The sequence below is a fragment of the Indicator indicator genome, chromosome 4, assembly GCF_027791375.1.
Source record: "Indicator indicator isolate 239-I01 chromosome 4, UM_Iind_1.1, whole genome shotgun sequence".
NCBI classification, from domain to species: Eukaryota; Metazoa; Chordata; class Aves; order Piciformes; family Indicatoridae; genus Indicator; species Indicator indicator.
This window is the reverse complement of record NC_072013.1, coordinates 83,604-99,103: the sequence shown is the minus strand read 5'-3', so window position 1 is coordinate 99,103 and position 15,500 is coordinate 83,604. Positions and strand designations below refer to the sequence as shown.

General features: G+C 37.1%; 1 protein-coding gene across 5 annotated transcripts in view; it reads left to right on the top strand.

The window, feature by feature from the left end:
* The window catches only part of TTC8 (tetratricopeptide repeat domain 8), a 37,721-nt gene extending 23,465 nt beyond the window's left edge, over window positions 1–14,256 (top strand). For 3 of the 5 annotated variants that reach the window (XM_054400156.1, XM_054400155.1, XM_054400153.1), the window contains 7 exons: window positions 2,182–2,269; window positions 6,739–6,849; window positions 8,728–8,867; window positions 10,095–10,269; window positions 11,567–11,689; window positions 12,386–12,469; window positions 14,060–14,256. In XM_054400156.1, the coding sequence (XP_054256131.1) occupies window positions 2,182–2,269; window positions 6,739–6,849; window positions 8,728–8,867; window positions 10,095–10,269; window positions 11,567–11,689; window positions 12,386–12,469; window positions 14,060–14,176 (838 nt within the window). In that variant the 3' untranslated portion in view covers window positions 14,177–14,256. The remainder of the gene's footprint in view (window positions 1–2,181; window positions 2,270–6,738; window positions 6,850–8,727; window positions 8,868–10,094; window positions 10,270–11,566; window positions 11,690–12,385; window positions 12,470–14,059) is intronic. The other 2 variants (XM_054400158.1, XM_054400157.1) reach the window with 1 other exon arrangement.
* The last annotated feature ends 1,244 nt before the right edge of the window (window positions 14,257–15,500 follow it).

Genomic DNA, 15,500 nt, shown 5'->3' with positions numbered 1-15,500 from the left:
GAGTGGCACCTGAACTGCTGGCTCTGCTGTGCAATGCAGATATGATTCAGTATTTAGTGGAGAGCACTGTGCTTGCAGTTAATTCTCCTTAAATATACAGAGATGATGTTAAACTGTTTGAGGTAAAGGCATCAACACTGACTACCTTGAAGTAACTGAAAGTTGCGTATTCACTTTTGTTAATGTTTCAAAGTAATTGTTTTAAAACTGTTATTAAACGCGACCGCATAAAAATTAATATTGCTGTATTAGCTTGAGAAATTAAGTCAATAATCAATAAGGTCTTCAGATTGATGAAGTAATGAAAAGTTAGATATTCACATTAGATACTTTCTGACAGAATTATGTTCCCAAGAAGTGTCAGTTCCAAATATGAGAAAACCTCAGGGCTGGCACCTTGTAATCTGGGCATTTGATACAAATGACGTAGAGGAGTATCCTGACACTGTGGAGCAATTTGCCTGTCTGAGGGAAAAGTGGGAATGAGAGCGTATTGCAAGCAGTTCAGAGTGGTTGCTGAGGATTTACCTATGATTCTAACAGCCAGTCCTATCAAATCAGGTGAAACTCCTCCTCATGCAACTCAGCTTCACATAATTCAAACATGTACTGAGGCAGCTCCCCTCTCATTGATTCAATGTGTTTGTGCCATGAATGTAAAACATACAGATGTCATGTTGGTTCTTAAAAAATGAAGCAAAATCTGCAGTCTTTACAATTCTATAAGCAATTTTTTTAATGAAAAGGCCAATGATGAAGAGCAGTTAGCTCTTTAAAATTCCATGTTGCATCCTGGCTTGAAACCATTTCTTCTTTTTAGATGCCCAAACGAATGAAATTCTTCATTCTCCTTAACCTTTATTTGGCATTTATTAAAAGATTAAATTGGATTTTATTTTATTTTAATTTAAGCTGTATTGTATTGACCCTGTTTGGATGCCAGGTACCCACCAAAGCCACTCTATCACTCATCTCCTCAGCTGGACAAGGGAGAAAAAATATAATGAAAGGCTCTTGGGTCAAGATAAGGACATAGAGATTGCTTGCCAATTACCATCAATGGCAGAACAGACTCAACTTGGGGAAAAATTAACTTAATTTATTGCCAATCAAAACAGAGTAGGGTAATGAGAAATTAGCACCTTCCCTCCAGCTTTCCCTTCTTCGTGGGCTCACCTTCACTCCTGAATTCACTGCCTTCTCTCCCTACAATGGCATACATGGATGGCAAATGGAACTTGTTAGTTTGTTCCACGTTATTTCTGCCACTCCTTCCTTCTTAGTGGAAGGACTTCTCACGTTCTGCCCCTGTTCCAATATGGGGTCCCTCTCATGGGAGACAATTCTCCATAAACCTCTCCAATGTGAGTCATTCTTATGTGCTACCGTTCTTCATGAACTGCTCCAGCATGGGCCCTTTCCATAGGGTGTAGAGCTTCAGGAACAGACTGCTCCAGCATGAGTCTCCTGCAGAGTCACAAGTCAGCAAAACTACTCCAGTGTGGGCTTCTCTCTCCAAGGGTCCACAGGTCCTGCCAGAAGCCTGCTCCAGTGTGGGCTTCCCACAAAGTCACAGCCTTCTTCAGGTGCACCCACCTGCTCCGTTGTGGGGTTATCCACAGGCTGCAAGTGGATATCTGCTCCACTATGGACCAATGTGCTACAGGGGTGCGCAGCCTGCCGCACCATCGTCATCATCACAGGCTGCCGGGGAATCTCTGCTCCTTCACTTGTTCACTTTTTGTTCACTGTCTTTGTCTTCATAGTTGTTTCTCTCACATGTTCTCACTCCTCTCTCCAGATGAAGTTCCCCCCCTTCTTAAATATGCAATCACAGAGGCACTATCACCATCACTTGATGGACTTGGCCTTTGCAGCAGCCTGTCCATGTTATATGGCATTGTCTCTATTTGACACAGGGGAAACTTCTAAAAGCTTCTTACAGAAGCCACCCAGTAGCCTCAGATGTCATTAATATGCCTTTTTCATAGTTCTGAATGGTTGACTTCAATATATTTAGCAGTATGGGTTTTGTTAACATGCTCACAAGTATCTGACTTTGAAGTATGCTTTTGGTTAGTTCATGTTCGATTTACTGTGCACTGCTTCATTATTTAATAAGCTTTTCTAAAAACAAACCAAGAAATGAATACCTTCTATACTTGTCTATTGTCCCTTTAGGTTAGGATTATTTCGTGAAGCCGAAAAACAATTTAAGTCAGCTCTCAAGCAACAAGACATGGTTGATACAATCTTGTATTTGGCAAAAGTAAGTCATAGATTTGCTTGTTTAAGAATGAAATGGAATTCCGTACTATCCCTGAGAAGCTCATACACCAGAACAGCTGAGTATCAAGCTTGGTACTGTTGTGGTAGAGGGGAGGAATATTTGTTAATTACCCTCACAATAATAATTAATAAATGATATGGCAAACGGGTATTAATAAAAATAGTAACCCTTTATTAATGAAATATGACAAAACTCATTAAAAGGATCGTTGTACGGTTGGAAGATATGTTTACAATGGAATTATGCAGTCTTAGGGCAAATATAAACTATTCTATGCAAATTAGGAGGCAACATCCTGGAAAGAGAAAGTCTCCGAGAGCAGATGGCGCTCGATTACAGCGGGGGGGAGGCTCGATAAGAACCATTAAACCCAAAGGGCAGTGAATTAGTTACTCACAGCTAGTTTCACCCACATGGGGGGATGCTGCTGCTGCTGTGTTAGCTTTGGGGCGCTCTCGTAAGGAGCGGCATGGCGGATTGCTGCCAGGAAAGGTTTACCACATGGTGCCAGGCTGATCTGGCTTCAGCAGACGGCAGGCAGTTAACGACACTCTTCACGACAGGCGCTTGCTTGGTTCCTGGGTAATCTGAGGCATGGCATGGTTCTGGTGGCAAGGGGAAGCAGGCTAGGTGACTTTGATTTGGCTTCTAGGCTTGTGGCTTCTTCGACTTGCATGTGTATGGCTCATGGCTTTATCCCAGGCTCTGGACCAGACACTCGAGGCAGCTTCTACGAGACAGATCCAACATCTTGTTTACCAGACATGCAGGAGTCCTGTCCCCTTTGTTCCTTTTCCTGCATTGCCCTGTTTTTCTGCCCAAAGGAGGGGAGAGAAAGGGACCCTGTCTAGACATCTTAAGGCCTATCTGGATTTGTACTACCATAACAGGTACACCATTAAGTTTAATAGTGTGTGATTTCCATATAGACCTGAGCCAATGAATGCTAACAGTTGAAGTTGAAGTCTATAGTTTACAAAAAAAAGTTCCGTGCTTCACCAAAAAAATCTCTCCCTCTGTTACTATATTCTGTGCTCCAAACTCCAATGAGGACTGGATGGCTAAAGAGTTACTGGAGTTGCACTATGAAGAACAGTGTAGCTATATATGGTCTCCTAGGAAAACTATGTAATAAATCAGTGAAAAGTGAAGCTCAAATTCCTAGTTGCACAAGCAAAATCAAAACAAAGTGAGCTTAAAGGAAGCAGAGACCTTGAAACAGAGAATGTTCTGTCAAAATAACGGCATTAAAAGCTTTAAAAAAACCAAGCAGCACAGCTAAGCCTCAGGTTGACTTGTTTACCAGAGTACACATCAGTTTCTAAATATTTTTTCGAAGATATTCCTAACAAGGTGGCTTGTGAGAAATTAGAACTATGTTTCTTCTTCTTGTGCTAGAAAGATTAAATCAGTTGCTCATTAATAGCTGTCACAGGCCTATCCAAAAGTCATCACTACTAGTAGACAGATGGAGATACTCATGATACTTGCTTTACTTTTACATTTCTTGATCAACTTACACTTTGTATTTAAACTATTACCATAGGTGTCTGGAGACTCATCTTCAATACAACAGTTGGAGTTAGTTTACTCAACTGAGCTTAATAATTTTAGATTTCTGTCACTAGCTGATGTCATTCTGCGAGACACATGAGCTGTACAGACTGATTAAATTGGCAGAGTAATTGGATTAATAAACAATGTTTCTTTATGGGAGATGTACATTATTAACTCAAGTAGGAGCTGCCTTTGAACTTCTACCTCCTACTCCACAGACCAGCTCACTCAATTGTAAAGCATCTCACAACATGATTTAGTGACTGTCGGTAGACAGGCAATAGAGTAGGGCACTGAGATAAAGCTCAATCTGACAGTAGTGAAAAGACTTGAGTTAAACAACCATTGAGAAAAAGAACTGTGCCAAGTTCTGTACAAACAGACCAATACTACAATACTAATTAGAATTCGTTTATATTCATTTTTTAAACAGATATCTAGTTTTTAAAAAATATTTTCCAGAAAACTAACTCTCTCTTGAAGTGTTTATTTATAAATAGATTAAAAAAAAAAAAAGTCTCTAAAGAATTCAAGGTGGCTGAGAAGTTATAAAGTACTTTGTGACCCAGAAGAAGAGCTGGAAATGGGATTTTACCAGAGAGAAGAGACATACAAAATGAAAATGGAGCTATGAAAATGGAGCTATTCTGTGTCTAGCATCTAAAACTTAATGACCACAGCTTTAGTATCCTTAAAGAGCAGATCTCACCCAAAGCAGGTGTGAGTAAGGTAGAAGTTGCCCCACATGTCTTTTAAGATCTTTTGATACTCATCTGGACAGTAGCTCTACAATCTGTAGAGATTCTGGCCAGTGTGATATACCACTTGATACAGAAATTGGATAGCAGAATGGTCTTGGCTCTGTTGCCTTAGTGTACTATTTGCACAGAGTATCTGTAATGAGTGCATCTTTGGCGTGAACATCCAGATGAAGCAATAGAGTAGACCTGATTCATAATATTCAGAAAATATACTTCATAAACAAGCACAAAAAACTTTTCAAAAGAGCAGATGTAGCAGAGCTTCCTATCCTCCATTTGATGTATTTGTTACCTTAAGAATGTGAAGATAGCTGTGCTTCTTAGCTAGATCAGTCAAAAAACAAGCATGCAAGTAAACCAAACCCAGCTAATTAAAATTTTCTCTCAGTTTAAAGAAAATACAAGATTATTTGTAGGTATGGCAGTGTGCACTGTCTTACTACACATATTTAGCATAAATTGATACTTAGGAGTGAAACAAAAGTCAAAGTTCTTCTTAATTAAACTATAACCAGCTGTTATGTTTTCTTTCATCTGTGTACTTTCCACTGAAACTCGCTCGCTTTCTCTCTATATATATATATCTCTATATATAATTTATTTGTAGAAAACTTGCTAGAAAACATAAGAACCTTGACAGTCACAACTGAGATAATTAGATGTGGTGCTAAGGGACATAGTTTAGCACCAGAGATGGTTGAGTTAGATAATGGTTGGACTCAATGATCTTAAAGGTCTTTTCCAACCAAAACTATCTGATGATTCTATGATTCTCTGAATTTTGTTTAAAATTTAATGCAGACATAAAATTAATCAGAAAATAAATTAAAAACTACAGCAAATTACTTGAAGTCTGTTTTAAGACAGAGCAGCAAGCCCAGATAGAGTACATTAGGAATAAATTAATCTAAAGCATGTTCATTGATGGTATTATTAGTGCAGTCCTAGTCTACCAAGAACCACGTCCCTGAAAAAAAACCCAACCCCTCACTCTTTTATTGCTTCTCCCAAGAAGGCATTTGTTTTCTATCTTGATACAAGAAATACAGCTGGCATTAGCAAAATGACTGGATAAAAGTGCCTGTGGTTTTGTTTCTTTGTTTGCTTTTCTGTTTGCCAGCAATCAACTCAAAATGGTGGTCCCTTTATTAGAAAGACGCTCACAGTCCACAACTCTTTGACAATTAAGAATGTCACTTGAATGATCATAGGAAATAATTCTTTGCAAATGTCTACAGTATTATATATCTATAGGGATGAAAATGAATACTTTATGGCTTTAATTACTGTTTTGACTATTGGCACTCTTAGTCATATCAAGTATTAGCACTATTTAATGTAATATTTCTCCAACAGGAGCACTCAGAACACTCCCGTTTTTCTACCCAGTGGGAGACAGATTTATCACTTTAGCCATCTAGTTTCCCAAAAGTAGTGTGAAGGCCTTTTTCTTATGCTGTAGCTGTATTTACCATACCCCACGAGAGGAGGGCTTTACAAGTCTGCTCTGACGGCTGCAGATGTGGTCTCTGTGAGCATGTTGATGTCCTCTATCCAATTCTCACACAAGAGTATCGACAGCACTCATTGTCACAATCAACGCAGAAGCCAAATCACAGAGACCAAAATGCCCTCGTTCTGTTGCAGGATTTTATTGTTTGTGACAGAGGAGGTTGGCAGAGCAGTAAGGAAATTTGAAAGTGTCAGTGCAGTTCAGTCTTATTTGACTAAGTAAAGTACTTTGGTATTCTAGCACTGTAAACCTGAAGGTACAGTTCTTTCAAGCCTAAACATAAATTTTTAATAATATAATAAGACAGGGAAATATTCAAGGTACCAGTGATGCCAGTGTCACAGTATATTATGTTGATGTGATGATAAATAGCAATTTCCTTTTTTGATTTATAAGTAACATCCAGATGAATTAATAATGTCTAGATGATATGCATGTAATTTCAGTTATCTTCATTACAGAGGTTTACTCAGTATTTAGTCCTTTATTTCCCCAGTATTATTCACCATCTCGGCAAATGGTTTACTGCATAAAGGGAGGTGTCATCCCTTGTTGAACAGCAGTACAAGTATAAAAGTCAGATGTTTGACATTTATATTTGCTCTCCATTTGTGTAGGTGTATTTGCGCTTGGATCAGCCTGTAACAGCTATGAACCTTTTCAAGCAAGGGTTAGATCGATTTCCTGGAGAAGTAACTCTTATTTGTGGAATTGCCAGAATCCATGAGGTATGCACCCACTATGCAGTCCCTATTGTGATCAAGGTTAGCTGCCTGAGCAAGGAAAAAGAGCTAATAGCTGAATGTGAGGTCATAAAGTCAGCTATGCTGATTTTTGGTATTGCTAATGCAAAAAAGTAACAGTACACAAAGACAGCAAAGGGATGTTGGGGTGTCTTGCAGTCTTACTTACTTCAATGGTTTATCACCCTGTGAAATCCTACCCACCCTGGTGACACTCGGAAGCAAGTCCATTTTAAGTCAAGAGGTCCAGATGTTGTCCATGTAGCTAGGTCTAGTTTATATGTTTCATTATATTAAGACTGCTTAAGTCACCCTGCCATCAGGATTAAAAGCAAAACAGTCTACTTGATGATGCTGTCTTTATTAGCACTATGTGTTAGTGTTAGTTTTTTTTAAACCAGAGAACAGTTCTTGAGAACACTGGAATGTGAATATTTCTTAGTTTAGGAAGTAGATGTTATTTCAAGTAGGTTTAATTTTAGTTTCAATTTAGCTTGGTAATTGTGTGTTTTGTATTTTAACAGTATGTATCTTCAAGTGAAACAGTGAACTTAATACTGTTTTTCACTGACAGTTGGTAATGATGCTATTCCAGAACAAATGTTTTAAAGTCATGAATTTTTTATTTATTTTGTCTGCATTCATACTTGGCATTCTTTCCTGTTCTCATCATTCCCATCTAACCCCTAAGCATTAATCCATTTTCATATTAAATCCTTTTTGTCCTTCAGCAAGAATAAAAGAGCTGCATAATTTTTGGAGGCTTTTCTTTCTGAATTGTTAAACAGTTTTTAATATGGATATTATTTTGCAGAATCATACATAACATTGCATAATCCTTTAAGGAATTATTAAAGACCAGCATATAGTTCACAAGATCTAGTTTTGCACTGACACCTGAGTGCAGGATTATATCTTCATTAGCAAAGATTTGTATTGCAGCACAGGGCTGTTCTCATTACACAGTGGAGTATATGCATCAAGCAGCTTAGTCAGAGCTTTTCTTCTCTGCCACTACCTTTTGACTTGTAGGAAGAGTTGTAGACCTTTTTTTGGGTTTAAAAAAAAAAAAACGCTATTTCCTTTAATCACAGGAAATAAATTTTTCCATAGCTAAACATGCTGCTGAGGTTAAATAAAAGCACACTGCAGAATTTATTCTTCTCTTAAAACAGAAGTGTACTTTGGTCTTTTAATTTATTTTCTTCTGATACGGGTTAGAGTCTTCTCATGACTTTCAGGCCTCAGATACAGTGTGACATTGTTTACAGTAATGAATTCACCTTAATCCATCTTCCAAGTAGCTTACATCCAAGCCTATATTTTTATACAATATCGTTCTCTTAAGTGGCATATTCTAGCTAGCACAAGCTTAGGTAATAAATGCAGATTTCAAAGGCACATAGTAATTCTTCATATACAATTATATTCACATTTGTGTTGAGAGCAATTCATGAGATAACTTCCATACTGGGAAACCGACTGCACAGCACTGTGTATCAAAAGGCATTGTGCTAAAAGTAGCAAATAACCATTGCACATGCAAGCTTCTGAGTAATCTCTTTTTCTAAGAAATAAAAATAATTTTTTTTTGGTAGCTCTGGCATAGACTTAGTGACAAGTACAACTAGCACTGGTAATTATGCATGAATTTGTGTGTTGCTTGTGAAGATGCCAGTCAGTGATGTTGCATTGTACTATCAGACAACTGTAAGAGCATATGCAGTTAATCTCAGTTGTGTATAGAGCATGGATAAAGCACCCAGCAGATTGATATTTTAATAAGTTTTATGATAAAAATCAGTGATAAAAAGTAGAATTAATCTGTTTTGTTTTGTTTTGTTTTTTAATCTTGTTGTTTAGGAAATGAACAATATCTCCTCGGCTGCAGAGTACTATAAAGAGGTCTTAAAACAAGACAATACTCACGTGGAAGCCATTGCTTGCATTGGCAGTAACCATTTTTATTCAGACCAACCTGAGATAGCTCTGCGGTTTTATAGGTATCTACACTTGTGGGACAGGAGAGGGAACTGAAGATGTGGGAGAGTAATATGAAGGGCTGAATTCTGTGATGCTCGTAGCAGAAAAAGGGCATTAGGAAATTGGCATGAGAGAATGATTAAGCATTTGGACAAATACCACCATAAAATCAGCATACCAACTTATGTATCTTCTCAGCCAGTAATAACTACATCTCTCTCTCAACAACTTGTCATCATTACAAGTGGAGTATGTAGAAGTATCAACAAAGATTAGTAAAGTAGTTATTATTTGATTAATAAACAATTATCTTTCACAACATGAGGCAGTTTAAGAACACTGAACCATACTCTCAACTTCAGTTGTATTCAGAAGGCACATGGACTTCCTATTTAGCCCTTTGAAAAAGACTTCACCTGAAGATGTGAGCACTTGTGACCACAAAATCCCTTGTTTAAATGTGGGTTCCCACAGATTTTACTCGAACTAGTAAAAAGATAGTGTTAAACAACAATCCTTGTTTTTTATTTCAATGGAGCTGGAGTGCAGAGGATCTGACTCCGGTTCTTAAGTTTAAGAGCAGATTAAGTCAGTATAAGCACTACCTTACTATCTCATTTCTGTTGGACCTGAGTACTTTTATGTTTTGTACATTTAGTTCAGAAGCTCACAGTCATGCCACAGACAGCAGCTCTCTTTTCCCCTAGCTCTCTTGTGGCATATCTGTTTTTTCCTATAAATATTAACAGACAGGATTTTTATAAGACATCTGCATTCTAAAAGACACATTAAACAGTATCAGTTTGAATCAAAATCTGAGTTAAGCTTCAGCTGTAAGATTAATGTATATTCACATGCTATATGTAACAGTGCTGATCACAGCAGTGCTGAAGGAAAGGAAGCAGGCAAAAAAAAAGGCCTGAAGAGTCGCAAAAAGTAACCGCAGCAAATTACAGCTTGATTGAGGTTGAAGGAGTGGAAGAAGTAAATGGAAAACGTCTACATACAGCTCTGTCTTATGTGACACAGTCAAGAAGACAAAAGTTACCTAATTTACACAAAGACTGTTTTGCATAGCTTGGATTCTACTGTCAAAAGTGCTCTGCACCACCCTTCATGAAACCTATTGCACGCTTTCAGAATAGGGAGAAAGGAGAAAACTTTGTCATTTAAAATTAATTTTAAAATAAAATTCTGATTTTAAAATAATATTTAAAAAATTAATTACTTATTTTGTTTTAATCTAGACGGCTCCTGCAGATGGGTGTTCATAACTGCCAACTTTTTAACAATCTGGGTCTCTGTTGCTTCTATGCCCAGCAATATGATATGACACTATCTTCATTTGAACGTGCACTGTTTTTGGCTGAAAATGAAGAGGAAACAGCAGATGTGTGGTATAACTTGGGACATGTGGCTGTGGTATGAAAAATATTAACAACTTTTCCAAATAAGTACAATTAAAAAAGGATAGGCAGAAGTCATTGCCCTACTTTGAAATAGCGTATAGGATAAAGTACACTGTAGGTTAAAGACTTATTTGCACTTCACTAGAAAGGAAGAGGTAAAAGAATAAAGTTCTGTACATATTCACAGAGTATGACTTAACTGCTAAAAGATACTCCCTTCCCACCATCTTTAACCTTCCCTTCTTTCTAAAATGTTGCAATATGTACCAGCCCTTGAAGCCCTTTGCTGCAATGCAGGGTAATCTGAACAAATTCAAGATGTTTTTCTCTGATTGTTATTTGTGTTACATACAGCAGTAGACTCTCTGTGGTCATAAAAATATACATTCAGCAGCATGCAGCAGACACTATAGCACATGTATGTCATAGTTGAGAAGGCAAGTTCCTCTGTCTGACAGGCAGATACGGAAATACTGTATAATTGTGTGATAAAGTTTGTTCAATTTCTACACTAACTTTCATTCATTACACATTTTTGCAGATGTTTTTCTAGAGGTTATGTTAGATTTTTGTTTGGCTGTGTGGCCAGAAGAAGGTTACTGAATGAAGTTTTTGGCAGCTTTCTAACATGAATTATCTTCAAATGCTAACTATGATGTAACTTAAATCAAAGAGAAACTGAACTGTCCATCTTGATTTCACTGCAGCTAGGATAAACATATTAATTTATACTGCATAAAATACTTTTGAACTGATATGCCTGTATTTTTCATCATTTTCAATTTTAATGTTTAAACTGCTGCTGTGTTGGTGCTGGTCATAACACTAGAGTTGTCAGGTGCTCCATACAAAGAAATTAATACCCCTTATTTTTTTATCTTCTAAAAACTATGTGTGGATTTTTTTATAATTGGTGTAGAGAGAGACTTACATGTGTATTTTTTTATAATTGGTGTAGAGAGAGAGTGACAGTATGACTTTCTGGAGACAGCTTTTTTCTTTGCCTTACTATAGACAGTAGCGGATACTGTAGTCTTTAGATTATAATAGTCATCTAAATGCTAAATTAGATGAAGTGAATCTCTTGGAGCATGGAAGTTTGTGCTAGACAAAAATGATTCTGTTTGAAGGGAGAGTTGGAAGCAAATAAAAGGGTCTGGAAAGAAGACACATATGGTTCTTACCAGTGTGTTTTTATTCTAATTTCTATTTCATGCTAGTACATATGGATGAAAAGATATTCTGGACAACAAAACAGATGCATGTTGTTTCAAATTGTGTCACAAATTAAAATATCATCATGCTTCTAGGGAATAGGAGACCTGAATCTGGCTTACCAGTGTTTTAAGCTAACATTAGTCAACAATAATGACTACGCAGAAGCTTACAACAACTTGGCTGTGCTGGAAATGCAAAAAGGTCGCATTGAACAGGTAGGTGTTCAACCTCAGCCTAAGCAGAATGCTTTCTTTTGCCCCTTTGTGCTTACAAACCATGTCATTTGCCAGAGGTGGAGGTAGCATATGAACATGGGTACTTTTTTGTTTTTAAAAGATGTGGGTTTTTTTCCTGCAAAGTTCTCTATTTTTAATACAAGTATTCACAAGTTGACATTAATTTTGTATTGGATTTACAGTATGAAAATGCGTACTCTGATAATTAATTATTAGGGTTTTTTATGCTACTGTTTTGCAAGTCAGAAAAAAAGCTAATTTCATTAAATTTTTTGAGCATCAAAGCTTGCATTTTTATGTCTTCAGGGATGCTGAAGACAGTGCTGTCTGTGATAACAGATAAATACAATGGGGTGGGACTTTAATTTTTTTTTTCTTTTAATTAGTATATCCTGTTCAGTCTTTAGAATTTAATTGCTTAATTGAATAAGTCCCAACATGATTTTTCTGACTCAACCAAGAGTCTTACTCATTCCAATGCTATTAAATTGTATTGTTCCTAAATGTTCTACTGGTGTAACTCACATAGTTGAAGATGGCTTATTAGTAAAGGCCTAGTAAAGTAAACACAGGATGATTACTTTTAAGAATGGTGAAAACTGCATGTAGATTCTTGTAACTTTTGTTCCCTCACAGATTTTGTTTGGTTGTTGTTTTTTTTTTTTCTCTGTGTAGGCAAGAGCTTTGCTGCAGACTGCTTCATCTTTAGCACCTCATATGTATGAACCCCATTTCAATTTTGCGATACTCTCAGAGAAGGTAATGCAATTCACTATCCTATTCTAACCTGAAAAGTAAGCCTTGGTGGGGAAGTTGGGGATTTATTATTACTGAGAATTTCAAATAGGTAAGAGAAAAGAAGAGAGAGTGCGTAAACTCAAGAAAACTGAAGTTACGTACTGATTTTAGTACCCAGAGGCTTTGGGTGTGGAAGTAGTCATTCAGATGTTTGCTTTCAGAATAAACGAGGTCATTAGCTACAGCGTAACCTTGTAAGTTTTCAAATGTCCAGAAGATGAACTATCTTAACAATTCCATGCAGAGTCTTTACACACCTTGGCTTTTTCAGAATGTGAAGTGAAATAGTATCATGTGATTTATCAGTAATTACAGAAATAATATCACTCATTTGTCCCATGATCTCCAGTGAAAAGTCCGTTCTTCAGCTTTACAACCTCTGAGTTTTATAATTTCTTTCATAAAGAGCATCTCAGACACCGAATTAAAAGTGTCCGGCTTTGCTCTTAACAAGGAGAAACTTGTACAAGTCCTTACGTTTTTCACCAGAAAAAAATGCTCCTTTTCTTGTGCCTCCACCTGTGTTGTGTGGGCAGCCAAGCTCCTACAGATACCAAAGTACATGTGTCAAGGAAAGAACAACCCATTAATTTGCAAGCATATCCTATCCATTGTGAAACATAAAATGGTTTTGAATAATTGCATTTTATACTTACCTGTTAAGGAGTAAATCCTAGTCTGCAAGTGTCTTGTTACGTAGCTTTTGCCCAAAGACTGTGCTTGGGTTCTTGGAGAAAACAGGTGACCAGATCAGGTAGCTGTTGATGCAGTGTGGTGATGCAATCCTTGGATTTGGTGTAAGGCCAGCATTTACAAAACATAAGTTTCTTCCTCTTCAGAGAATTCTTCTGGCACAAAGCTCTTTGTTTACTGACACATAGGCAACAGAGGCCTCCTGATTACACTTTCAACCTGGGATTTATCACTTTTAGTAGATGTGTTGTTCCCAAACATTTGTGTTCTTTTTTTTCTGAGATGCTTTTCTTAATTACACTTCCTCCTCCTAAAAAATATGGCTATTTGGGAAAAAGTGAAGTTTGGTACATAGAAAAAGGTGTAGAAACATACCTCTAATAGTAGAGGAGCAATATCAGCTCTCCAACACTGTTGTGTCTCTCTCAGAAGGAAGCAGGTAATCACACAGAGTTGCAGCTTTTACAGAGGCCTGACTTGATTGTATTTGGCCTGTGTATACAACAACACTTCAATGGAGTTTGAAAACAAATCTTCTTTTTTATTTCTCCTCTCTTCAAGCACTGAGCATATTGTACCTTGTTATCTGTTCTTCAAGAAATCAAGTGGAATGGGATGTAAGGTTACTGTCTTCTAGTGTCTCTCCTATTAAAATTACATTTCTGTCTTCTCATGTCTTGATGTAAGAGGGACATAATCTTGAGTTCAGAAACCCCATTACTGATCTGATTTATTTGTTTACTCTCAGGACCAGCTGTGTTTAAACATTTGTGAGCATCAGAAATGTACTGCACAGAACACATGATACAAATGCTGCTGTGCTTGGATTTACAAAACGAATTTGTATGTTCCTAACAGGTTGGAGATCTTCAGAGGAGTTACAGTGCTGCTCGGAAGTCAGAAGAAGCATTTCCAGGCCATGTTGATACACAACAGCTCATCAAACAGCTAAAACAGCATTTTGCTATGCTCTGATGAGCATATTATTTATGATGTAAAAACAGTAGCCAAAGCAAATGTCCCATACATCTTTTTGAAAGTACTAGCTCCAAGCATACTTAATGCATTCCTATGGCAAAGCCTGTGGTACTTTGAGTAGCGGGTTAGGTTTAGAGGTCCTAATTAGTTTCTGTCATCTTAAAACATATCACTTACTAATATACAACAAGCAGATGTTGTAGCTATGTACACGAGAGGTGAGAGAAATGGCAGGATACTGCCAGTATGACAGCTGTGAAATAGTTGTCTGTTATATATGGAAGTAAGTCTTCATTTAATATTAATGAACAGTTTAAAACATTTTTCCTGACTTTTCTGCTGGGGAAAAAGAAGTGTAATCTGTCAAGTAACACAGAATAATCATACTTCCTAACTGGTCTTGAAATTTGGCTTTTTGTAGTATACTTTCTTACTGAATGTTAAGTTTTATAAATAAAATACCTAAAAAGAATTTAAAATACATATGTAAAGCAGAAGTTCTTGTATTCCTTGTTGTACTCTGTGAATTAAATAAATTCCAGTTTGTATATTTTCTCTTGTCTGTTTATGTAAGTAAAGATTGAATCCTTATTACCATGAAAATTAGAATCAGTGAACTTAATGTATTTTGAAGGACTCCACAGAACTGGTCAAAATAGCGTAACTCTATGTGTTCCTTTACTTCCAGGAGTTTATTCCTGGTCTCAGTAAGGGAAAAGGCAATTTAGAAACTTGCAGAGTTAAGTACTAATAATTGAGAACAAGGCATTGATTGGATGGTTACCTGTGCTACTCTTGCCAAATAAATATTTGGCTCATCCTAACTACAAGAATGCTATTAATAGCAGTGAACAAAGACTTTGTCATGTATCTTTGTGTTCTAACCAAAAGGGATAAATATGTATGATGTTCCCACCTGACCTTTTTAAAATACCGTTAAGAGATGTGGGCCGTTAAGGCACTCTGGAATGGCACATCCTGAAACAGCCTTTAAAATCTTTTCACGTTCTCTAATACATTAAGGGATTATCTTATTTTAGGGAGCAACCCTAAATGCTGCGATGTGAGAGACGGGATGAGGCCTGATGCAAGTCAAGTGTCGATTTATTGTACAAAGCTTTTTCTTTATATAGGTTAACATAACATCAGAAGGCAGCTTGTAATTGGTCGTTGGTATGTCCATACTACAGTTGTACATTCATGATTGGCTACAGAGAGAAAGTATCACACAAATGCATATATTTTTTTCCAAGGCTTAAGGCAACCGTCAAGCAAGAGATAAGGGGACTCCATAATTCTGTCCCGAGCTTTGCTTTGTTCT